General features: G+C 44.2%; 3 protein-coding genes across 3 annotated transcripts in view; 2 read left to right on the top strand and 1 right to left on the bottom strand.

The window, feature by feature from the left end:
* pip5k1ca (phosphatidylinositol-4-phosphate 5-kinase, type I, gamma a) overlaps positions 1–13,289 on the top strand; it is a 30,194-nt gene extending 16,905 nt beyond the window's left edge. The window contains exons 9-17 of the mRNA XM_076153494.1: positions 237–320; positions 401–449; positions 2,149–2,233; positions 2,704–2,862; positions 3,240–3,378; positions 3,500–3,532; positions 3,872–3,988; positions 5,398–5,662; positions 10,114–13,289. Of these exons, the coding sequence (XP_076009609.1) occupies positions 237–320; positions 401–449; positions 2,149–2,233; positions 2,704–2,862; positions 3,240–3,378; positions 3,500–3,532; positions 3,872–3,988; positions 5,398–5,662; positions 10,114–10,116 (934 nt within the window). The 3' untranslated portion in view covers positions 10,117–13,289. The remainder of the gene's footprint in view (positions 1–236; positions 321–400; positions 450–2,148; positions 2,234–2,703; positions 2,863–3,239; positions 3,379–3,499; positions 3,533–3,871; positions 3,989–5,397; positions 5,663–10,113) is intronic.
* Positions 13,290–14,437: 1,148 nt separating this feature from the next.
* LOC143002844 (ras-related protein Rab-11B-like) lies at positions 14,438–18,170 on the top strand. Its single transcript, XM_076153213.1, has 5 exons — positions 14,438–14,594; positions 15,671–15,866; positions 16,344–16,537; positions 16,804–16,884; positions 16,967–18,170. The coding sequence occupies exons 1-5, from the start codon at positions 14,555–14,557 to the stop codon at positions 17,110–17,112; spliced, it is 657 nt and encodes a 218-aa protein (XP_076009328.1). The 5' UTR covers positions 14,438–14,554; the 3' UTR covers positions 17,113–18,170.
* Positions 18,171–19,788: 1,618 nt separating this feature from the next.
* On the bottom strand, positions 19,789–25,102 carry LOC143003042 (solute carrier family 2, facilitated glucose transporter member 9-like). Its single transcript, XM_076153517.1, has 11 exons — positions 24,983–25,102; positions 24,752–24,859; positions 24,344–24,504; positions 23,906–24,029; positions 23,454–23,600; positions 22,881–23,013; positions 22,228–22,409; positions 21,281–21,881; positions 20,999–21,181; positions 20,795–20,922; positions 19,789–20,350 (listed from the first exon to the last, which is right to left on the bottom strand). Exons 1-8 carry the CDS (start codon positions 25,061–25,063, stop codon positions 21,780–21,782), a joined length of 1,038 nt encoding a protein of 345 aa, XP_076009632.1. The 5' UTR covers positions 25,064–25,102; the 3' UTR covers positions 19,789–20,350; positions 20,795–20,922; positions 20,999–21,181; positions 21,281–21,779.
* Between the last annotated feature and the right edge of the window lie 266 nt (positions 25,103–25,368).

Here is a 25,368-nt window from a genome sequence, read left to right as displayed (position 1 = left end):
AGGATTTATTACATGAAATAACAGCTTAGAATATAAATCATCTGGACCCAAAGCACTCCTGGCTTCCACGGGGAAGTGGATGAGTTTGATTAGCTGGGAGGAAGCGCGAGAGCTAAATTGCTTCATCAACTACTTCAATGTGCAAATTTAAAGTACCAGCAGTGAAGCGAACACTTCCTGCCAAACGAAGCTTCTTTAAACAGCTCATCCCTCCATTTACTCTGTTTTCATTCCAGAATGGGCGGCATTCCAGCTGTCAACGCTAAAGGAGAGAGACTTCTCCTCTACATCGGAATCATCGACATCTTGCAATCCTACAGGTAATCGACACAGATAGTTAAATATGTGTGTGTGTGTGTTATAGAGCATTTTCTCAAACTGCTCTCGTTTGGTTGTGCAGGCTCATTAAAAAGCTGGAGCACACGTGGAAGGCTTTGGTTCACGACGGGGTGAGTAACTGGAGCTTTACACACAGGCCACTGAATAGAAAGTGTGCACATACAATACACACTCTGCCTCTCTCAGACACACACAGACTGTATCTCTGTGAACATGTGACAGGTTGTGTTTACATACTGTGTGTCCCTCTCATGGGAGACAAAGGAAGAACTTATGTCTCACAGCTGTACCGGATCTGATGTTGTCTCACCTCAGGCTTTATTTGTTTTGGGATCTGTGTGTTTGTGTGTGTGTGTGTTTGGCTTTTCTAAATCCTTGTTTTGAGGAACAGCCTGTGTGTGTCCACCTGAATGTACCGCACTGTCAGCCCACCGGTCTGCCTGTCTGTCTGCCCGTCTGTCTGCCTGGGTCTGTCTGCCTGTCTGTCTGCCCGTCTTGTCTGTCTGTCAGGCAGTCAAGTAGTTATGATATGACATTGTTATTCACTGTGTGTGTGTTCACTGAGTTAGTTGTCAGTATGAGCCACACACACACTGACTCATCTGTGAACCCACACAATTAAATCCCACTATCCTGCCTCTGTGAATACATAGATTTATCTTATTTGACTTGAGTTGATTTAACAACCCCGGGGTTCTTTAGAGCCACGGTGTGTATTTGCTGAAATCCCTTATTACATCCCGACAGCGTCTGTGAAAAGGTTTCTCCATCTACTCCACAAACTTACAAACCCGCTGCCTCAAGCTTCAGGGTTTCTGGATCTGGAGGCTGCGTTTATGGGAAGCGCTCTCATTTCATGACTAATCTGGGAATGATAGATCGCTGCTAGGAGGACGAGAACCCTATAAACAAGACACACAGGAGCACTGAGGGCTGGTGTGAGCTCTCTCTCTCTCTCTCTCTCTCTCTCTCTCTCTCTCTCTCTCTCTCTCTCTCTCTCTTTCTCTCTCTCTCTCTCTCTCTCTCTCTCGCACGCCCCTCATCACTCCCCGCTCTGTCACTTCCAGATTATGTGCTCGTGAAGCACCGTCGCTCTCCTCTTCATCCTCCTCCGCCGTACATCTGCGGCAGACTGCTCTTAAGATGGAAACAGTCTGGGCTCTCGACTGTTCTCCTCTTCCTCGCTCCACAAAACTCTCACACACAAGATACAGTGTGTGTGTGTTATGCAGCAATGCCATGATGGTTTTTTTCACATCTCCTCATACAATTTTAACTCAATCGTCACCAAATCTTACACGCACAATTTCTGTTCCGTTTCTGTTTGTTTGTTGATATTCTGCACCTTTTTTGTGCTTAAGTGAAGTGGGCGTGGCTTATTTTACAAAAAGTGCAATATCTTATGAATTTATTGCTATTGTAACCAAATTTTGTGCACATTTACACTCACTTCTTCTTGCAAAAATAGGAATTTCTAGTACACAAGCATCTCTCTGGGTTCATTCCTTGTTTATACGTTTGTATACTTTTCTCCTCCTCTTCTCCTGCTGTCTAAACCAAACACCAAGTGTCAGCTGTCAGTCTGGGCGCAGTGCGATCTTAGTCTGCAGGGACATAAATAATGAAGAGACATGTCTGGCTGTGTTTCTGTCTGTCTGCATTTGTCCGTCTCCGTGCCGACAGTGCTCCGTGTCGTGTTGACCCAGAGAAAGTAATTACTGGAGAGTGGGACGCTATTGGACTAATACACAAATTCATTTCAGCCCTTACTAATCTGTCTCTTTCTCTTTGTGTCTCTCTTCATCACAGGACACCGTGTCTGTCCACCGACCAGGCTTCTATGCCGATAGGTTCTTCAAATTCATGAGCAGCAATGTCTTCAAGAAGAGTTCCTGTGAGTTTGACGCACGCTGCCTTACATAGTCAATCAGAACAGCGAGGAAGAAGCCCACATGAAGATGTGGGACGGCAGGCTTTTGTCTCTTTTTACTGCTGGGCCTTGTCGGGGGAAATCAGATTGCTAAACACCTTATTAGGTGCTGCTGTCATATGAGAGAGTTACGTCAATACCAGGCTCATGAAAGGAGGAATGTGCAAAACTGGCTGGCTGCAATCCAAGGAATTTTACAGAGATTGCCATTTTGAATAGAGCATTGTAGAAATAAGGACTCGCAGCAAAACATGACATTTAAGTCGGTATGCAGATAACTATCAGACTCTGTCATCGCCCGGCTGCAAATATCACCTGTGATGTCACTTCCATAACATTTATGCGCACATTAATTCTGTTGTTATTTGCGTTGACACATCATATAACACATTCACCGTTTTCAAGCCCGAATGATTGCTTTTTCCCTTCTCCAGCTTTAAAGTCGTCTCCATCCAAGAAGGGCCGCGTGTCGTTGTCGGTGCCTAAGTCCGGTCCCGGGGCGGCCTGGTCAGCCAGTCAGCTGCCGTCAGAGAGGGACGAGAACATCTACGACCTGAGAGGAGCTCGCAGCTTCCCCACGCTGGAGGATGAAGGTAAACACGGATCAAGTACGGATAAAACGCCCGAGGTGGATGTCCTGTGGTTTTCCTCCACTAGACGTCACCTGATAGTCTGTAGGGGTCGGAGGTGAGAGAGATTCGGTGGTTTCTGACAGCAGGTTGTTTTCCTGAGCCACCGGTCATATTCTTGCTCTCGACACTTGAACGCCACGGAAGTAAAATGTAATTCAGCACTCAAAAAAGGTAACAGAGATCTGCAACAGGCTTGTCGCTGTTGCCATGGGAAACACAAATACAATAGTGCTCACAAAGAGGAGAATGAAAGAGAAAAAATGTTAAAAAGCCAAAGAAAGAATACATGTCTACAAATATGGTTAACGCAAACTGTCATGTCTCTCTCTCACCACCAGGGCGGCCCGATCTTCCCTGCACCCCTCCGTCCTTTGAGGAGGCGACCACGGCGTCCATCGCCACCACGCTGTCCTCCACCACCTCTCTGTCCATCCCCGAGAGATCCCCCTGCGACACCGCCGAACACCCTCGCTACAGGTCCTGACACACACACACACACACACACACACACCAACACACACACACACATCAAGTAGCACAACAATCTACAGCACCCACATTCAGCCCTGTGTTGACACACTGTCTCCTCTGTCTCCAGGAGGCACACCCAGTCTCTGAGCCACGATGTGAGGTGAGCACGGGATCGCCAACGCTGCTTTCATGGTTTCATAATGCGTTTGTTGTTGACGCAGGAGAGAGTGGGCCTGAGAGCTCCATGTTGTTTCAGTGTTTGCGCTTTTCTGGGTGTGGTGGACGAGTGAGAGCTGTGAGGTCGCTCTGTCCGTCTGTTTATGTGACGCTCTCCGCTCTTCCTGTCGCTAAGCTGTGGCTCTGTGTGTGTGTGTGTGTGTGTGTGTGTGTGTGTGTGTGTGTGTGTGTGTGTTTCCTACCTTTTCTGTGTCACGCTTTAATGGGTTTCTTCTGAACACTTTTTTTATGTGTGTGTGTGTGTGTGTGTGTGTGTGAACAGGACCCAGGAGGAGCGCATGCGTGAGGAGGACCAGCAGACCATTACAGTGGAGGTGGAGGTGAAGCGACACGACAGCGAGCCGGCCATTTCTGCAGCTCAGCCCTCGCCTGAAACCAGGTAGAGAAGCCACATAAGCACCTCCTAGAATCCATTAATGTAAACATATGGCTGTTAGATAATGTGGTCATATTTATAACTCATTATATTCATTTGTATTCCCATTATTAAGCTTAAATCTGACTTTAAAGTGACCTCTCAGGTTAAACATCAGGGAGCCTCCAGGATGTGTAGTGAAGTCATTGAACCGGAACACACACCTGACAGAACATAAACAGAACCGTGACACTCGGGTCTCAGTCTGACCTGGTTATCCTCAGAAACAGCAGCAGCAGCCTGAGCGTATATGGGCCAGCAGATCCGTTGAGTCGTAACGAATCCTGAGTGACCCCAATCAGCCGCTCAGACAGCTGTCAGATTAGAGCACCTCATCTCTCTCTCTCCCTCTTTCTCTCCTCACAGTGAAAACACACACGCACACTTTCTCTTCCTTGGCCTCGAAGCTTCTCCGGGGTTAGACCTGGAAGGAGCGTATCCGATTTGTTTTTGGAGTGTGAAGTCTAAGGATGGCAAAGTGCTGCGGGCACTGGAGAGAGCAGGCCAGTAATTAGGTTAGGAGAGAGCCAGTGTGTTCATCTGTGCAGTGAAGTGTGTGTGTGTGTGTGTGGGGGGGGGGAGTAAAGGCAGAGGACCGGACCGGAGGACATATGACATGGGGGCAGGTGGTCAGTAAACACAGGGCAACTGAGATTACTTGAAATCTTTTTAATTAACGATTACTATGTTGGCATTTCAGCTTTGTTGCGAAGGTGAGACATTACGGTCATGTGCACACCGGGTTTGGATCTGTGAGAGTGGAGGGTGTGGACGCGGAGGGAAACCGAGCGAATAATTGGGTCTGACGCCGACAGGGCGACGGCTAGACATATGGCCCGGGGGTTGGGAAGGAGCTGGCGCGGTGGGGAAGGAAGAGGAGGAAGAGGAGGAGGAGGAGGAGGAGAAGGTAGAAAAAGCCGAGGCGATGATGGGCGACGGTATTAAACCACGAGACGTGACGTGACTCACTCTAAGCCACTGCCAGCTCACGTGATGAGGCGAGGGGTGCAGGAGTGAGGGAGGTTGAGAGGGTGAAGTGTGAGGAACGGTGAAAGAGCAAATGAGAGAGAGAGAGAGAGAGAAAAACTGAGCTTTCACACTTGAATTTCACACAGTTCATTTTATAGTCCCGGTTGTTCTTCACATTACAATAAAGGAAGGGAGGCAGCTTGTTACTGCTCCTCTTATGGCATCACAACCAGCTGATGAGGAGGCAGAGACAGATGTTGCATCATTGCCACCAATATAGAACTTGTTCAACTTTATGATCCGGATGATGAAGGACTGCAGCGACACACACAGTCAGCTGGGAAAGGTAGAGAAAGAAATGGTCGGAAAGTTCTCACCTGTGTCTGCCTCCTCCTCCTCCTCAGCGAGCCTCAGGAAGTAGCTGGCACCGAGGCTCCTGATGTCGCCGCCACGTTCGCCGCTGCACCTTCCAGCTCCTCGCCAGCTCCCGAAGTCTCTTCCTCCGTGTCAGCCGCCCCCTCCTCTCCCGGAGCGGAGGAGGACGCTCCGGCCAGTCCCAAGATGGCGGCGTTGGAGCCGGACAGGGCGAGCCAGGTGTCCGGCTCGGGCTGCAACAGCCAGGCTTCGGTCGACGACGAGGACGAGGTGCCAATGACAGATATCTACATTGTAAGTTCAACCCGGCGTAGACACACACACACACACACACACACACACACACACACACATCCTCACACCATCACACATCGTCTTTCTCATTTCAACAGTAAGTCTTCCTGTAAGATCGGCTCAGTTTTGGACACATTCACATATAAAATGCACAATGAAACGATTTATGCTTCAATCAATCCACTGAGCAGTGTGTGTGGCTGTCCTCTAGAGGCGCTGACAGAGGGACGGCAGACAGAGGGAGGAGACAGACGCTGGTATGATGGCGGTGGTTTGATGTGACGGGTGCTTTTGAGTTTTGCAGTGTGTGTGTGTGTGGTTTGGATTGTTCACAGGCCACAGAGGCAAGCAGCAGGTCAGTCTGTGTGAAGCTGGGGACTGAGACTTTACAGCACACACCTTGCATTTTATGTATATGTGTGTTTATGTGTGTGTGTGTGTGTGTGTGTGTGTGTGTGTGTGTGTGTGTGTGTGTGTGTGTGTGTGTGTGTGTGTGTGTGTGTGTGTGTGTGTGTGTGTGTGTGTGTGTGTGTGTGTGTGTGTGTGTGTGTGTGTGTGTGTGTGTGCGTGCGCGCGCGCGCGCGACCATCAGATATGTCTGACAGCGTTGTGTTGGCAGGACTAAATGTGCCCAAAAAGCTCACCTATAAATGAATGCATGAGGTTCAGGTAGAGGGATCACAGCCCCACTTGGTTCCAGGCCCACAGGGTGTCTCCTGTCATGAATCAAACACCCTCTAACATGACACCAGCAAACCCGATGACCGGGCAGGGTTAGACCGCAAGCTCCTCCCAGTCCTGCTCTGTTCCGGAGAGATAACGCAGCGGCAGCACAGGGGTGTGTCGCTCTGGGGGGGGGACACTGACACACACAACCACACACACACACACACACACAAACACACACACACACTGCAGACACCATAGCGTAGCAGCGTAGCAGCGTAGCAGCGTAGTGATGAGGGGTTTGCCCTGTCAGCATCTCTACCCAACCTTACACCTTATTAAAAACCCTGAATCTATCATTTCTCATGTTTACTTCTCTCTATTTACATAAAGTAGATCTCTACCTTTTCCCACCATTTATTCAAATATTAAAATATTTGACTACATCTCCTTTATATGTGACAAAACATCGAAATCCGGTAAAGGTGACTCATGTCTATCTGGCTGCCAGGATGAAGAGTTTATCTCATACTGATGTTTATGTAAATTGGGGCCTTGGTGATGTTTCAGAACAGGAAGTGAGATCTATAAGTGTCCACTCTTCATGCGTAACTCTGTACACATTTTGCATTCTCAGGTGAACTTTTTCCCCGCTCCTGTGGGATCGTCGTTACTTCATAATAAACGCTTTGAAATACGGCGACGCGGCAGGAATGGAGTGCGTGAGGCAGGCGGGCGGGCGGCGGCGTTTGAGATCCTGCAGCTCCTCGGGGGGAAACAGGCACTTCCTTTAGTTGTGAAACGAGTGATTGAGTGAGTCAGCGGGGAGTGTGTTGTTGGTGTGTGTGTGTGTGTTTGTGTATTTGACTCGTCGCTTCACATGTCCCTCCGAGTGGCTTGTGGCTGAGTTATTAGTCACTTTTCTCTCTGTTTCTCTCTGTTTCTCTCTCTCTCTCTCTCTCTCTCTCTCCTTCACCTCTCATTACTTTCTGCCCTCCTCCTCCTCTGTCTCTCGTCCTGCTCTTTAATTTTCCACCCTTCGCCTCCGTTCACAAAGGCATCTGGGTTTAGTCCCGCGTGGGAGGAGACGGGATGGTTGGACGTGACGCTCGGTGGGTAGATCGATGTCAACCAGTCGATTGAGGCGCCCACACTTGCGAGTCTACTCACCGTCTCTGACTCACTCGCCGCCTGCCTGCACACACGGAGCAATCTTCTGCACTTTCACACATTCTTCTCATCTCCTCCTCTGACTTTTCCCCTCACCCGTCTGTCTCTCCCCTCCGGGTCGTCCCCTCTCTCCTCTCATTTGACCGTGTGTCTCTCACCCCTCAGGTTTCTCCCCGTCTCTCCGTCAATGTCAGTCTCCCTCCTTGACAGAACCAGACGGCGGCTCTGGCGTACCTCAATCTGTCCCTCTATTTGCGTCGTCTCGCCTCAGGTGCCTGTTTGATGTCGTCGTCTGTCCCTGATGGTCCTCACACTCGGTCTGGGCGCGTTGTTGTGAAGAAACAAGACTATCTGTTGTTCAGTCTGTGTGTAGGTTGTCTTTTGCGGTTGTGTTGAAACATAAAAAATGCCGACGGGACACGAGCTGAAGACAATGAGGCGTGGGAGGCGGGCGAACAAAAGACAGACGACCTCGTGTTTGACAGCATCCATCTTTGGTTTAATCTTCTATTCATCTCTGCTTGTTTGTTTGAAATCCTTGTTTGTTTGCTCGCAGGCTGACAGCTCCGATCCAACCCTCTCTGCACGCAACGCTGTGCTCGAGTGTTCGGCTCCAAAGCGCCTGAGCTCTGTGTGTGTGTGAGTGTGTGTGTGAGAGCGTGGGTGACATCCACCTATAGCACCCCCCCCCCCCCCCCCCATCCTGGCTTTCCATTGTTAAAGGGCCGACACCTACACAAAGAAGGAAGTTACTGGAAGCTACTAGAGAACCTGGACTTATTAAAAAAGCGAACACGTCTCCTTCTGCTTATCTTGAAAGACGCTCCCCTAAACTTGCCTCTCCCTCTCCCCCGCCCACTGCCATTGCACCCTCCTCCCTCCCGCTCCTCTTCCTCCCTGTTTTGGCTGATGAAGATTCATCCTTCATTCTGTCCACTTCTGCTTTCAAAGGAGCTTATTTTTCCCTCCCCCCCCCAAAGCGAGCAAACCACCTCACACACACTCCACCCAATCACATCTCACTTACCTCTCGTCTGCCAGCATTTCCACTGTTCCACATTTACTAATATTGACATTTACGGCGCTCTAATATGTATGCAGGTCACTCGCCTGTCTCTCACCTGTACTCTCTAACAATTGCTTGATATGTTAAACTCACACTTACTGATGTATCTCCGCAGCATTTCCTCCTTTATTGCATCCCTAATTTTTCATTTCCTGTCTTGTCTTCTCCCTCTTCCTGTCATCCTTGGGTCCTTCTCTTCCTGCCTGTCCCTGCTGCTTGTCTCTTTGCCTCTGGCCCTCTCTTCTGTCCCTCTGGCCCCCTCTGCTGTGGTGGGTGTGTAAAAACAGCCTCCAGAGGACAGGACCTGGGTTTACTCCCCGCTACACTATGGCTCAGAGCCTATGGCCGTGCCAGATGGGGATTGGGAAGGAGAGACAGTAAGTGAGAAGCACCGTGTAACAGATAAAGATACGGAATGGAATCAGCCCGCTAGGTCATGTTGTTCAGCGTAGACCGAAAGAAAGGCTCAGTCGTGTACCTGAATGCAACACTGAGTCAGGGTTAGTGTGTGTAGAAACCCACCCCATACATCACCCCACACACCCTGCCACACCGTTTCCCATCAGCCACCTGTGATCTCACCTCATACGTCAGCAGACTCACACACACACCGCTCAAACCAGACTCACTCTCTCTTCACTCAGACTCAGACTCAGCTAGTCCACAGGTATTACAGCCGGTTGGGTCCAGTTTAGAGCTGTGAGTGTGTGAATGTGGGGTCAGCGCAGGGATTTTAATCTAACCAACACTCAAACACTCCGCAAATTAGGTTCAAATGCACGTTTCATTACATTAAGTTCTCACATGGCATTAATGATTTCTTTGCCGATATCTATTTCTGCTCATTTTGTTTATCATCAGCTCAGAAACATTTCAGACTTCCAGATGATTCCGCCGCCCCCCCCCTCTCTTACCCCTCCCATCCCTGATCTGAACACTTCCTGCTCAGCTTGTCATTTCCAGTTTGCCCCATGCTGCACAAACTCAGTTACTCATTAACTTCTTTCATTTGTCAAGTTCCAGATAATGTAGGTTTACAACCCGCACACACACATATATGTCAGCTGGTGAAGGCGCGGCACAGCCAAAGGGTCACATGTTTTGATTTCCCCTCCACACAGCCGCTACAGACGGCTCTATTTGGGCTCAGGACGCTCTTGTTTTAGAACATAAGCCGATCCCAGGCATTCCACCGCCGGCTTTTTATAGCCGTTTGTTAGCGACGGAGACGAAACCTTCAGACTCGCTCGTGTACGCGATCAAATTGCACACCAATCAGACCGCAGGGAACACAATCTGCATGCTGCATCAGAACCCTGTGTTCGCTCTGTTATCACTCTGATGAGTAAACGAACGGCTCCAGCTCTCTGTGGCTCTTCAGGGACTCTGTGTGTCGTGCGTTGGCTCTGATTAGGAGACGGCTGTTTGCCCTTCACACTCATTTCCCCCTCGTCACTTTATTAGATAAATAACTGTCTAACATGAAATGCACCTCTGTGTATCTGCCATGTTCGCTCACACACCCTCTCTCTCTTTCTCTCTCAAACAGTAAATCCTGTCCGTCGGCAGAGAGGATGGAACGCCTCGGTGAAGAGGACTCCCAGGTCTGACGAGGCTCAGACCTCCGTGGTAGCAGCAGGATCTCAGTCAGGATTCATAATAAGCGACTGAGACCCCGGAGGAAAAAAAATCCTGACAGTGACGACATCACTGATATCAACCATCCCTGCCTTTCACCCTCCAGAAAAACAAAACAAAACCAATAGAATCCTTACAGCACGTGTGTGTGGGAGTGTGTGTGTGTGTGTGTGTCTGTGTGTGTGTGTGTGTGTGACAAACATCTAAGGCTGCGGTCTTACATGTTTGCCACACATGGAGCGATAGTTCTCTGTGGCGTAGGCCTTGGCCTCTCGCAGGCTCATTCAGTTCGCTCAGTCACTCTTGCAGAACAATGCACTGAGATTTGCGTGTACAGGTTCGACCAATCAGGAACCCGGGGCAGCGTACAACATGCAAATCTCAGTCTGGGTGAGTGCACACACCTTTAGACTAATCCAGAGAAGTATTCACACGTGAAGATGCGGCCATTGATGCGGTGGCACCCCATTCATTAACCTGCTCCATGGTGTAGTGTGTGTGTGTGTGTAAAGAATGTCACATGCCAAGTTAGTGTAGCCAAGAAGTGTGTCCAGGAGATCCAGTAGAGCCTGTTTCATGTTCATACACAGCTCTGTAACTGCAACTTCACCCGGTTATCTAGACGTCCTTTCACCACCGATCCAATCTGCTCAGCACAGATTTCCTGGCTCCAAAATAAAAGAGTTCACATTAAACCTTTCCTCAATTTCAGATGTTGATCAAATTCAAGACTTTTATCTGATCGTGATAGAAGATGTAGATGTAATTATTTGTACTTGATAAGTGTATGTCGGGCATCTTTGAGCGTGACGGAGAAAAGAGGAACCTCCACACTCGCAGCTTCTACCATCACGCATCAGAGAGGCACAGGAAAGGCCTCAGCGTGCTCCAAAGCATTTCATCCTGTCTCTATCCGCTGTACGCCATGAACAATAACAATCCACCCCACTCTCACACACACACACACACACACACACACACAGACTGTCAAACGTGGGCTTTCTGCACCTGAACAGGTGTAAAAGCACGTGGAGGCCGTTTGAAGCTGCTGGGTCGGTCTGTACGAGTCTGTCAGAGGTCTGTCAGCGCCTCTGTGCTGACAGAAATAGAGTAACAACGTGTTACGACTGCTAAGCCAATAAAACAGAACATGTAGCTGTCTCTGCCACCCACAACCTTTCCATTCATCAATATCTACAGTTTGATTTGAAGAGAAAAAGAAGTCATTGTGGGAGTTTAAACAATGATCACAAGTCATTTCATTCTTATTATTATTTATAATTCTGTGTATTAACTGAATTTTTGTTTTGTGTTTTATTGTGTTACTACTGTGAACCTTTATTTATTTGGTTTGTTTTACTTTGTGTGTTCTTTACATTACAGGTGACCTTCCTCTATTATTTCCTCATTCAAATCTCTACCCCAAAGATCTTTGAGTTGTGTTTTGATGTTTTCTTTTCTCCATCAGATGTCGTCGTCTTCTTACTTCCCGGGTTTGTAAATTCAGTGTTACTACATTTTTCACTCTGCCCTCGTGAAAACACCGAGGCTGACGTCTCGCTCGCCTTCAAATAGAAGGCACACACGGTCACAACACTAAGACAGTAGACATTGTTGATCTTGACAGTAAGCGTCACATCATTCCGGTGTCTTCCTGTGTGTCACCTTTGTTGTTTTATAAACGCTTGTACGAGTGCACGCTCACCGTTTGTTCTCTTTTTTATGTGGGAAAATATCAACATATCAGTGACATTTACTACATCTGGTGGCCCGCGTCTCCTCACAATAAGGTTTTCATTGACTGGATGTTTCAAAATGTGGATGTTAGAGCATCAGTTGTAGTATTTGCGGTCAATATTGTATCTGTTGTCTGTATATTTGAATGAACACAGTGCATTGCAGTGTTGACTTGGTGAGACACATAACAGTTTTGTAAATGGGTTGAATGTCGTTTGCACTTAATAAGAGGACCTGAAGATGAACTAGTGATAGAGGCCAAATAAACATATACATCACCTTCTCCACACGTTTTTTCGGGTTGTATGCTCGTAGAGTTCCGCTCACACAGGCTGATATTCAGACAGCACTTTATTTTGGGATTAACAAGTGTGTTATGGTGAAGTCAATCACAATCATTATAGAATTAGTGTTTACGTTAGTCTCTGTGGCTGATAGCTTAGGACTCTCGACTTAAGACTTAAGTTAAGGTTAGACAAAAACTGATTTTATTCTGCTTTTTTCTATTTACTTCACAGTTTGCTTCAGTTGTTGGGATGTTTCTATGTGTGTGTATGTGTGTGTGTAAGAGAAGACACATCATCGTCGGACATTGTAAAAAATGGAAATCAGTTCTATTCTTTTGATGTGCAGTGGCCAGTTGTAATCAGTTTGCTGTTGTTCAACACATGGAGACCATAGCAGCAATATTTTGTACAGTCTTATCCTTTCAGTTCATTTAATTGCCTTATTGAGAACTTTTAAATGTACGCCTGTCATTAATGTTTGTTTTTCAAGTGTGCTGTTGTATTTATTTTTCTTTCTAATAGTTGTGCCCCTAAGAATGTGTACATAAAATTATAAATACATATATAAAGATATACAAATATATTTTCCATTTGAATTGGAGAATATTATTTTTATTTGGTTTTATTTTTGCTGCTGGGCAAGAAATGATTGCGATCTACATAATTTACTGTATCATATTCTTCAGTGTGTTTTATTGAGACGCAGCTGCTGTATATTTATGGTCTATAAGCCACAGCTGTTTCTTTGTAAGATATTCCAAAACGGAGAGATTTGTGGATTTTACTGCACATGCAAATCAATAGGGATTCTTCCAACTGTTCAGCCGTGTTGTGTACGTGTTTTCAAATCGCTGTGTGCCCTCATCCAATAGAGAGAGTCCTTTCCAGAGATATAGCATGACTTAAAAATGAATATGCATATCAGAAATGTGTATTTATGTATATCTGTGTATATTCATCTATTTATACATGAGGATAAATAGATGGCCGTGTGTGTGTGTACGTTTGGACTCGAGCAGAATGAATAGAAAATAAAGCAGTTCTATGAATTGTTGTCCATGCAGACGATGTGTCATTTTATTGTTCCCTGGTGGTAAATTCTCAAACTTTGTTCCACCTCTGGAGATAAGTTGATGTGTATCAGTGATCACGCCTGTGGGTCATTTTATTTCAAAGCTGCCTGCTAAATGCTGCCTTTTTGCTGTTTTGTATAAATTGGCTTACAGTTTGAAGTTGTTTTTCCTAAATTTCAGACAGCTCCTGCAGGAACTTTGTTTAGAAAACTAATTTTAGTCTGAAGGCTCTAAGGACTTGAGCGGTTTTGTGTTGTCTGTTCCCTCTAACTAGTAATGTTGGCTGAAATGTAAACTGAACAATCTGACCATTAAATTACGAGATACACTGCACTGTGTGCATCGTAGATTTGGGTATCTAGAGGATCAGCGATATCATCCTGGGCAACCACAAATATTATTATAAATATATGATATAAAACTTTGACAGTTTTTTGTCAAGTTAGTTTGCTCTGGATCACTATCTAGCAGCATTGTCACCTTATGTCTCTGCTGCCAAATGGGCACAAATCCAGGCGCATATCAAACAAAGAAAGAAGCTATAAAGTCAAGTCAAAGGTTATTGCCACATGCAGAGGAACACATTGCACTGTGCAATGGATTTCTGCAGATGATACACTGGATTTGCTGATGGTGTCGAAATAGTCTCAGCTATGATTTCTAAAGACCGGGCCTGGCACTTCCTGTCAAGTGAAATAAATAGAACGAGGCAAAGTTTTACAGCAAAACTACTGCAAATTAAGCCATAAAAACATAAACATGTCACAAAAATGAATATCTATTTTTTGATGGAAGACTCTCCTTATGATTGTATTACTTTGAGTGAATAATTAGCCCATCCTATGCATATAATTCATCTATTATGAGCTTAACATACTAGTAAAATAAATAGAATAAATGTAAATAAATGTTATTCTGGCTTTGGAGATCATGAAACTGTCTGCTTACTTTAGTGTAAAATCATCTGGGATGTTGCTTAACCCACCAATAAGATCATCAGAGGGCATTAAAGTTTTACAGAACAAAGGGTTTGGGCCGAGCGCGATGATTGGTCCCTGCAGTGAGAAGGAGCAGGTTATTGGTCAACACCCACGTCCGTCAACACGGTGACATTTCCTATTGGTCGTCACCGTCGTGCCGCAGCTCACGTGCATCCCCCTCCTTCAAGGTAGCTCGTAGCGGCCGGTGGGTCGAGCCTGGGAGAGCGGTTGTTGTTGTCGTAAAGTATTTAAAGTAGATAAAGTAACGAACCAAAATGGGAACCCGAGATGACGAATACGATTACTTGTTTAAAGGTAAGCTCGTCTCTAATGGCGGATGGGTGACAGCGTGTTTTGGCGGCGGCTAAGCTCGCTGACAGCAGTTAAGAAGTGAGGAAGTCAACTAAGCCAGCGTTCATGCTAAACTTAGTTAGCTCCACTCGCAGCAGAGTAGCGTAACCGGCCAGCTACTAACTAGTTAACGTTACAGTTGGAGTGACATCTATCTAGCAGCGTTTAAAGCCGAAACATGTCGCCTTCAACGGTGTAGACTTTAACCTCACTTTGAACTGCTAGCAGGCAGCGAACCAGCTAACCAGGTCAGTGAAGGCATCCCAGGTTCGCGTTAGCTCCGCCCTGCTGCTCAGAGGAGCTAATGCTAACTTTGTTGACGACCGAAGAGCGAGTAAACAACTGCTGTCCGTCATTCTGTCTGTCTGTCTGTCTGTGTGTGTGTGTGTGTGTGTGTCTGTGTGTGTCTGTGTCTGTGTGCGCGTGCGTGTGCTCATCGCAACTACACGTAACTAATGCTGCTTTATGTTTAATCGAGAGGTCGCATCGCTCTCCTGTCGATTATTCGATTATAACTGTCACGCATGATCGTTCTTCTTCTTCGCTTCGAAGGGGCCAAGGTATTGAGTAGCGATACAGATGCTGTATATTAAATAATAAACGTGTACAGATAAACTGCAAACAAATAAAGCTTTCCTATATATGCTGCTTATCTAAACGTGGCTGTCACTATCGATTATTCTGATAACAATTAATCTAGTCATTATCTCGATTAGTCGGTTATCAAAGTGCGATCAAAATGGAAAATTTTATTCGAATAAATCACTATACTATGGCTTTATAAATAGTATTATTCTAGGTTATTTATATCTTATAATGTTGTAGCGGTCTGTCTGATGCGTCAATCAAACCTGTGTGTCATCTTCTTCTTCTTGTTCCTGCATGAAGATGAGTTGTTAAGACATTTAAGCTCCCTTTTGCAATGTTGGTACGGAACAAAATTGTTTTGGTTTTCATGTGATGATTGAGGGGATCCTTTTCCCTCAACCGTCTATTCATCGTATCTCTCTAACTGTTTCTGCACTCTGTCTTGATTGTAGTTGTACTGATAGGAGACTCTGGAGTGGGGAAGAGTAACCTGCTCTCCCGATTCACAAGGAATGAGTTCAACCTGGAGAGTAAGAGCACCATCGGGGTGGAGTTTGCCACCCGCAGCATCCAGGTCGACGGCAAGACCATAAAGGCTCAGATCTGGGACACGGCAGGGCAGGAGCGGTACAGAGCCATCACCTCAGCGTGAGTGTGTCTGTGTTTGTTTGATGTGTTTGCCAGTGTGTGGAGGTGGGAGTTATTTTCATAGTGACAGTAATCTGATATTTCCTATATTTGGAGGTGATAATGTATCTTAGTATGTATAATATCACTCTGTCACCCAAGGGTGCTCGTGCCGCTCTTGCAGGAAGTCAGTTTCCTCTTTTTGAGCCATCCTCACTTATTTAGTTAAGGCTGCAAGGTTAGAATCATAGTTACACTTTTCATAACCTGTCATGAGGAGGGTTGATTTAGCTGACGATGCACAGCGCCCTCTACAGGCACAAACGCTTCTAACAGTTGTTCTGACACACTTGAGCACGACAACAACACTGAAGTCAGTGTGTAAAATCAGTCCAGTAAAGGTTTCATGGTTTATTCAGTCAAATGAAGCTTGAGTTGATGTAGAAACACAGCGGCTCTAAAGTCGCTCATTTCCTCTCATCGCTCTGTTTCCCTCAGCTATTATCGCGGCGCGGTCGGTGCTCTTCTAGTTTACGACATCGCCAAGCACCTGACGTATGAGAACGTGGAGCGCTGGCTGAAAGAGCTGAGGGACCACGCCGACAACAACATCGTCATCATGCTGGTGGGCAACAAGAGTGACCTGCGTCACCTCCGGGCGGTGCCCACCGACGAGGCTCGGGCCTTCTCAGGTAGATCAAGAGCTCTTTCTCCAGAGTTACTCAAGCTGTAATCTAGATTTCTGGTTCAACTTCAACTTAATATACATTTGTGCTCGTATAGCTTCACAAATAACACACAGATATTTTGGATGCCTATGAATTGGTCCCAAAAAATAATATGTTCAAAACTCATTTTAAAGTCTGAATACTTCAGCTGCTGCTCTGTCATTGAGTCATTAATACCTGTCATGAACAGGAATGATGTTCTCTGTGTGCACTTCTTGTTCTTCCCTCAGAAAAGAACACTCTGTCCTTTATTGAAACCTCAGCCTTGGACTCCACAAATGTAGAAGAAGCCTTCAAGAACATTCTGACAGGTAGGACAGGGACGGTGGAATACAACATCCTCCAAACAGGTCAGATGACTTTTAATTGTTGTTTTTCTTCTCCCCCGCACAGAAATCTATCGTATTGTATCTCAGAAGCAGATAACAGACGGATCTCGACACGACGAGTCTCCGGGCAACAATGTAGTGGACATCAGCGTCCCCCCCACCACCGACGGGCAGAAGGGCAACAAACTTCCCTGTTGCCAAAGCGTGTGACACTCCTCCTCCTCTTCATCTCCTCTCCTCTTCTTCTCTCTATTTCTCTTCCTCTTTCCGTATCACACTGCTGTCATCCTTACACCTTCACAGGGTATAGAAGTCCCGTGACGCAGACTCATGTTGTCGACATTCCTTTTTGCTGTTTTTCCTCTCTTGTTGAGCCGTCTCCATCTTTATATCGCGCCCCCCTGTTGCTGTGACTCCGTGGCCTCATAATAGCTTCATACAGTAGAGGGCGACAGAGCTAAGTTACTGTGAGGTTTATCAAAAGCTGTAAAACACCCATTTTTTGTTGTTTTGTTTCTGGTTTGCAAGCCTTCACGGCCCTCTGACTGTGTGACCCACTGCTGTTGTGGTGAGGGATCAGCAGGTCCGTGTCTCCACTTGCCCCTTCCTCCTCCTCATCCTTCTCTTCCTCTTCCTCCTCCTGCACTGATGCCGGCTGTGGACGCGCTCCGTTACAGCTTAATCCTAATTTAAATAATTGTTCCATTTGACTCGCTGGTACAGAACCGGGAGAAGAGAAATGAACAGATGGTTGTGTTTTTTTGGGGGGGGACTTGATGTGTAACTGTTAGTCTGATGATTTTGCTTGCATCTTTGATTTTGAAGTTTTCCTTTTTCTGAGCCCTACGGCACCAAATCAGCACGAGTCAGCGACCTGACGGGTTGTGATTGTTTTGACTTAATCCGGGGCAAGAGTGAGACAAACAATGTGTTTTCTTTATTAAGTATTTGTGTGCGACTGGGAGTTTGTGTGTGTGTGTCTTACAGCTTTGTGCACAAGGATACCAAAGAAGACAGATGCAATACTTCATCGGTTTGTGTGTTTTCTCAGTGAGGTTTGTTCTGCGCTGTTTAGGTTGCAGAGCGTCGCTGTACTTTGCATACCAATTCAGGAGATTTGCATCAAATGCATCCAGCTGACAGTCTGGGCCACGCCCCCGGGCTCGGCCCCCTCTTGAGCTTTCATATTGGGCCTTTCTCTCCAAAAAGAAAAGTCGTTGTACTTTTTGCACTTACGTCCAATAATTTCATCTGAACAGAACATTTTATTTCAAAAGATGGCATTTTCTGTCCAGATCTGAATGCATAGCGGTGGTTTGGTGCTTTCCCTTCTTCAATGACAGTTTTCCCTCTGAGCAACGTTTGCTGTTATTTGAATGTGGTGTCTGTAAAGGGGAACGAATAAAGATTTGTGGAAGATGATCCATTTAAATGAACTAAAGAAATGTGCACTTCACCTTTCGATAACAATTTCAGAGTCCAGCCCAATAAATAAAGATGTTTATTCTGTATCTGTAACCAATAATCATAATGGCAATTGTTCATGGTTGATTGATGCAATACAAAACTAAAATCTGTTTTGTTGTCTTTACACCAAAATGAAACACTGAAGCCTGAATAAATCCTATCCACAAACATTTAGTACATTTATTTCCCTGTGGAAGCTGATAAATAATAAGAAAATCTCATATTGGGCCGTTTTTAATTTTTTTTAAATAGTATTGTTAAGTCTACTTACTTGGCTGGAGGTCTCCATAGAGGGCAGAGAAGGTTTGTTGCGACTTGTTTTTATTCCATTCAGTATAGCATGGGTGGGCAATTGTTTTGGCTCAGGGGCCACATTTACTTTTGAAATGTTAGGGGTGATTGTTGACAGTTGACACCGTGGAGTCCTTTCGATTCCTACGATCCATCATCTCCCAGGACCTCAAGTGGGAGCTCAACATCAGCTCCCTCACCAAAAAAAGCCCAGCAGAGGATGTTCTTCCAGCTGAAGAAGACAATGCCGAAGACAATGATGGTGCACTTCTACTCTTCCATCATCACATTACCCTATATCTTCATAATACGAAAATACATGACTTAATATGTTTTCTCCCGAGGTTTCTTCCTTTTTTCCTTATTTATCGAGGTTTTCTCGGGAGTTTTTCCTCGTCATCCTTGAGAGCTTTGGGCTGTGTCGGGAACTGTCCTAATGTTGTGGGTCTATAAAGCCCTTTGAGACCTTGTATGTGATATTGGGCTATACAAATAAACTTGACTTGACTTGACAAACCTGATTGGCTTGAGTAGTATCACGTGGGATAGCTTAACTCGCATGCAATTTATCTCTGAGGTTTCCTCGCTAAACCATTACCGTAAAAAGTGTGAAAGCGGCGCCGGTCATAATAGAAAGAGCCCCGTCTTATAAACCATAACCTTACACTAGGAACTTCACACACAAAAACTAAATAATCTCGGAGGCTCTGGACTTATTTGTTTTATAAAACAAACAAAATATTAAGATGATCGACAAATCAGGATAGGAGGGAAATTTATGATACAAAGCAGAAATTCAGGAAAAACTTATTGTGAAAATACAGCAGTTGAGAACATTTGACTTGTACATCCTTTCAAGATGACGTGATCATAAATCAAACTTTACACACCTTAATTGTAGAGGTCAGAAAAAAGGTAAGTGTTTTCTACACCCGGCTGTTTTCCGACAATAAAATTCGCTTTCGTTGAGTTTCTTCGATTTGCAGCGAGATGTGATGTGTGACGTAATATGATGAGCTATCACAGCCACCGTACGTATCCGGCCAGCGAAAGTTTGCAATTTCTTTTCAAATAATTCCAACTTTTACACTTATGTATATTCACAAATTAAACAGACACAAACACAAATAACATACACAAAACAATTGTTTATTTTTGTGTGTCCCCAAGCATTACAATTTCTGATACATCATCCACATTGTAATCATCATCTAACATCAATGTGAGCTAGTTTTGACATACACATTTAAGTAGTAATATATGAAAGGCAATGTTTACAAAAGCTTTTGTATTTCACAATCATTGTCAACAGTTGATGCATTATTTAAGTCACACATTTAAAGCAAACTAAATAAAAACCTCATCATCAGGTCTTCTCCATGTCACCAGTTAAACAGTGTCATATGCATAACAGAATGTGCTTTATGACAAAAACAACAACTAGATTTGAACATAACATGTCATAGAATATAAAGTAGTTTTTTATATCTTATGCTGCTGCAGTGACAGAGGAGATGGTTTGTTCCTGCCTGTTTGGTCGCGCTGTGGAAAGTTTGTTTCTTTGGGCAAAGCTTTGGCTGATCTCCACAAAAGTTTTGTTTTTGGTTTCAGGGAGGATGAAGAACAGATAGACCGCTGCCCCAGTACACACCACCAGAAACACCAAGAAGACATAGCTCTGTAACGCCTCCTGTAAAACAAAAGAGTCAAAGGTGTCAACAAGGATACTCTGAAAAACATTTGATCACATTTCTACCTGAGAAAAGTGGGGGACATCAGTCATTCCAAACACTTTATAAAGACTGGCGGAAAAGGTGAACATGTAGTAATTTAATCTAAAAATGTAACAAACATTAACATGCACGAAGAGCAAAATAGTGCACAGTGATAGTGACTGCAGGAAATGCAGGGCAAGACCACATTTCAGCCAAAATACAAACCAAAATCTGAATGCACTGTTGGAGAAATGTCAGACATAATTATGCATGGCACACTTGAATGGTAGAACTTGGTCATTCAAACATTTTGATGAACTTGAAGACTTTTAGAGATTTACATCTGTCTCTAGGAATGGCATCAGGATAAACCTGTCGGATAGCAGCAATGAAATGGAACAAACTGCACACACACCTACCTGCATGAAAGGGAAGACAAGGCCTAATGTGAACTGGCCCAGCCAACTCAAACATCCACATATCAAGAAGGCTGCAGGTCGCCGAGATTGTTCAAACAGTTCACTGACAAGGACAAATGCAACAGAGACTGGAAAAGAAATTCAATGTTACAGTGAAAAAGACACACCACACATTCAAAATCACACCATGATCTGGTGATTTACCTCTTCCTGAGTGTCTGACTTCCCCTGTTTCGCCACTTGGTGGAACTGGGTCTCTCTCTCTCTCTCTCTCTCTCTCTCTCTCTCTCTCTCTCTCTCTCTCTATCTCTCTCTTTCTCTCTCTCTCTCTCTCCTCTTTGTTGGTTAGTGGTTGACATGGGGACATGTGCTAGATTTCATATCTATCTAGCAACAGACACATTTTCCCTTATTTCTTCCTTTCCTTATTTACCATCCAGTAATCTTGGGGGAAATCTGAGAGAAAATGGAAATTTGCAACATTACCTGGACCCACAGCCGCAAAAGCAAATACAGCCAATATAAAGGCAAAACTCAGGAAAGGCATCCATGACACAGTTCTCTAGGAGAAAAAGAGAATGTTTTACAAAGCACGTACATTTAACACCAGTATTCCTTTTAAGCCAATTGAGAATCAGCGTGCAATACGTTATAACCTCAATACTGAGGAAGACTGTAAGAAGACCATAGCAGACAGCCATGCCAGCAAAGCCAACTATAATCAGAACTCGTCTCCCAGCACGCTCAATCAGTACATTCTAGGGGGGAAAGACATTAAATTATTTAGTTATTTACTATACAATGGCCTCTTAATGATGCAGTAGCACATACAAATTATAATATAAAAGAATTACTAATTAATATTAAATACGTAAAAAACAGGTTCATGCGTTAGTTAATATGCTGGTGACTTTTTAAATGAATCAAACATTGTGCTGTAATGCTCTTGGTCAGTCTTGTTACATTGTTTACTCACACTGCAAGATTAAAAAATGACCGGAGTGGCACCGATGCTGAGAGTCATGTAGGTGGCCGTGCTACCTGAGACACCAGCATCAGTTAGAATGATATTGGTGTAGAAAAGAACCTTGAAGAACAAGAATCAAGAAAAGGTCACTTCAATTTCTTCAACACAGCAGCACATCTAAAGAAGAATGTAAACATACAGTAATACATGAGGACAGGGGGAAACATTTCTAATTCACATTATGTCAGCATTTAATTTTGTATCCATCCATTCTCTATATCTGCTTATCCTGATCAGGATGAGAGAGATCAGAATGACTATACAAGCATGTTGTCATATATTATTGTGCCCCAAATGATTTTATCTAATAAATGTAAATGTTATGAGCACACCTTTACTTGATTTCCAAACAGTATCTCTCACTCTACACACAGTCATTAAACCATTCATGTGTGTTATTACTCACAGCAAGGACGCCAGAGAGCTCAAAACAGGCCACTATGATAATGCCAGTGATCAACTGCCAGCGGACAGTCCTGTCCCGCAGCACCTGCAGAACAGATAGAACTTGCAGATTGTTGTGGCGCTCCACTTGGACTTCCTCCAGCTCTGCAGTCACATCTTCTTTCCCCAGGAATCTCCTGAAGGCTGAATATAATGCAGAACATTTAAAAGTAGCATTGAACTCAGAGTTGTTCAAATGTGTAGTTAGTATCACCGGTGCCTTCAATAATTCAGCCTCTTTACATTACGAGCATTTGGCAGACACTGTTATCCAAAGCGACTTACATTATACCACCCTTCGCAGAGGGGGGAGCAATTGAGGGTTCGGTGCCTTGCTCAGGGGCGCCCAGGCAGGGGCTCGAACTGGCAACCCTCCGGATCTCAAGCGGAAGCTCTAACCACTGAGCCACTGCCTCTGTGCTGTTTCACTTCTAAGACAATTTTGGATTTTTATTTTCAGGGTACTAACACTTTCAGCCAAGTCTGTATATAAAGACTCCATGACTCCATGGAGTCTTTATATTCAGACGTTATATGTATATATCGATATAACATATATATAAATAAAGAGTGCAACAGAACAGCAGTTTTACATTTTGCCTCACCTTACCTCACCTTTTTCTGCCCCCGCCGCATCGTTCTTCTCTATCAGCAGGTATCGAGGGCTCTCAGGCATGAAGAACAGCCCGCCAATCTGCACCAATGCCGGAATGGCAATAACAGCAAACAGGAAAATCCACCTGGACTCCTGTAACCGAACACAATGCAGAGTCAACAATGAATTTGAGCATTTAAGACTGTTTCATGTTATTTTCAAAAGTTACATACTTGACATCATGTATCCACTCTTTTAAATAGCTAAGATGATCTGACATTCCCACATGCATCTTAGAAACACAACAGACAATATGATCTCTGTTAAACTGGCTGGATTACTTGGTACAACACACAGCATTAATTTGCATTTTCTTTTCTCGTGCAGCTCCTGATCCCTAGAGGGGGATTGTCTCTGGGATTTACAAGGCTTCATATTCATATTGAGGTATATATATTCATGAGAGGTGTTGGTGTAACCTTTCCAAAAGCAACATTTGTATTGTAGGGATATTTTGATCGGATTTTTGAGGAGGTCTAGATTCAGACCACATCCTACTATGTTAACTTTTACTGTGTACATACGCCACTTACCTGGCCAAATACCTCTTTGAGACCCATTATCTGTCCAGCAAACACACCCAGGCTAGACATGATGCCACTGACAACAGTTATGGAGCCTCGGATATGTTTTGGAGAAATCTCTGCCATGTAAATAAATCGGGAACTGAGAGAGATACCTGGAATAAAAACAAAACAATACAGAACGTTTACCAGTTTGTTTACGAGACCAAATCTTGCCATATGTACTGTATACATAACTATAACTAATGAAAAATGGAAATATATTTTTCTTGCTTGTTGTTTTTTGTAGTGTTACTATAATCAAAAGCATTGTGCTTGTACTTTACTATGGCAACAGTTCAGTGTCTCTTATTGTCTGCCGTTTGTCACTGCAAGCTGTTCCTATTAATATTATTTTTTTTCATTTGAATATAACTTAGAAACTCATCACAGTCAACAGACTTGCAGAAAAGCCTCTCATCAGCATACAGTCCAATTATAAAGCGGCCAATGATGAGCATCTCAAAAGAGTGAGCCTTCTCTCCTGAGGACAGCAACACAGCAGCCACCAGTGAGAAGATGTTATTTGTAATCAAGGTGCTTCTCCTACAATGCAGACAGATGTTCAGGGTGGATGGCAGACCAGACAAGAAAGACTGAAAGTAGGTCAGCTGCAAAAGATTTCCAACTGGACTGAGGGGGGGGATCCACTACTCGTACTGTAATATTGCATCTTATAACCAACATATAGTTTAATCTTATTAAATTAATCATATTACTATAATTTTGTATTACTAATGTTTCTAGATAGATAGATAGATAGATAGATAGATAGATAGATAGATAGATAGATAGATAGATAGATAGTTTTCGTATTCAAATGAAATAAAGGCATCATACAGTTTGCTTTTTTTACTTACCTTCCAAGAGCCTTAAGTAGACATTTGGCAAGAATATTTCCCAGTAGCCCCCCAATGGACATTATGGAGATGGTTACAGACCACAGTAGAGTGGCTGTCTCAGGGGTAACTGGTGTCTCATACCTCTCAATCCATGTGTTGTTTATGAGACTCTTTGCATGCTGAAGGAGACAGGAATACACAAACAAAGGCCAGAAATTAATGTGTTAACCAGCAGCTGTAGACAGACACAATTCTGTTAGCTAGAATGCTAGAAATGAAGGCAAATCAAAAACCATGTTTATGATCTGGGTTGGTATGTGTGTACAAATTCTCTCATAAAATCATCATAATATCGGCCCAGATTACAGAAAACATTGCTAAAAATACTCATAAAACTTTTACATTCATAAATTTAAAATGACTTACCGGAGCAGCGGCGTTGACCACTGACAAATTATATCCATACAGAAATGAACTATTGCAGGTAAAGAAGACAGCGCTCAGCAGACACAGTGTGATCCGTTGGTGAGGGACCTATAAAGAATTTAATGACAGAAGCAGATCCATAGCATAAGGTGACCTGGTTTAATTCTTCAAAAAAAATCATGCTGCTTCACCTCAGTGAATTCAGACTAAACATCTTTGTGCCACAATCACCTTTGTTGGCTCCTCTTTGGTGTTGTCTGTCTCTGGAACATTGTCTCCGTCCCTTTGGTTGTTATTCTCTAGCTCACTCATTATAGTGTCCCTGTATTCTGAAACAAGAATATATAAAATGCAGTATGACCTGAGTTGACCCCAATCTGAAAAAGCAAAGCATGTCAATAACAGATTTTGGAATAATAATAGAACAACAAATACTTTGAGACATGCTGAAAGTAATATATGATAGAGTATATACTGAATATATAGATATTATATTACTGAATTATATGGCAGATGCACTGGGACTTATTGCAAATTTAAGTTTGCAACCATGTTAATTTATTTAAACAAATAACCTGTCAATCAATCAAATTTGATGTGTTAAATGAAAAAAAAAT

This window comes from Genypterus blacodes, unplaced genomic scaffold (genome assembly GCF_046128005.1).
Source record: "Genypterus blacodes isolate CSIRO-AG114 ecotype Tasmania unplaced genomic scaffold, CSIRO-AGI_Gbla_v1 ptg000058l_1, whole genome shotgun sequence".
NCBI lineage: Eukaryota > Metazoa > Chordata > Actinopteri > Ophidiiformes > Ophidiidae > Genypterus > Genypterus blacodes.
The sequence above is the reverse complement of the archived record's forward strand: the minus strand, read 5'-3'. Positions and strand labels throughout refer to the sequence as shown.

Excerpts from the sequence above, each read along its gene's own strand:
- LOC143002844 (XM_076153213.1), top strand. The coding sequence starts at position 14,555 with ATGGGAACCCGAGATGACGAATACGATTACTTGTTTAAAG. Across the intron at positions 15,867-16,343 it reads TACAGAGCCATCACCTCAGC|CTATTATCGCGGCGCGGTCG; the intron begins GTGAGTGTGTCT and ends TGTTTCCCTCAG. Across the intron at positions 16,538-16,803 it reads CGAGGCTCGGGCCTTCTCAG|AAAAGAACACTCTGTCCTTT; the intron begins GTAGATCAAGAG and ends TTCTTCCCTCAG.
- LOC143003042 (XM_076153517.1), bottom strand. The coding sequence starts at position 25,063 with ATGAGTGAGCTAGAGAATAACAACCAAAGGGACGGAGACAATGTTCCA. Across the intron at positions 24,505-24,751 it reads TGGTCAACGCCGCTGCTCCG|CATGCAAAGAGTCTCATAAA; the intron begins GTAAGTCATTTT and ends TGTCTCCTTCAG. Across the intron at positions 24,030-24,343 it reads CTACTTAAGGCTCTTGGAAG|GAGAAGCACCTTGATTACAA; the intron begins GTAAGTAAAAAA and ends TCTGCATTGTAG.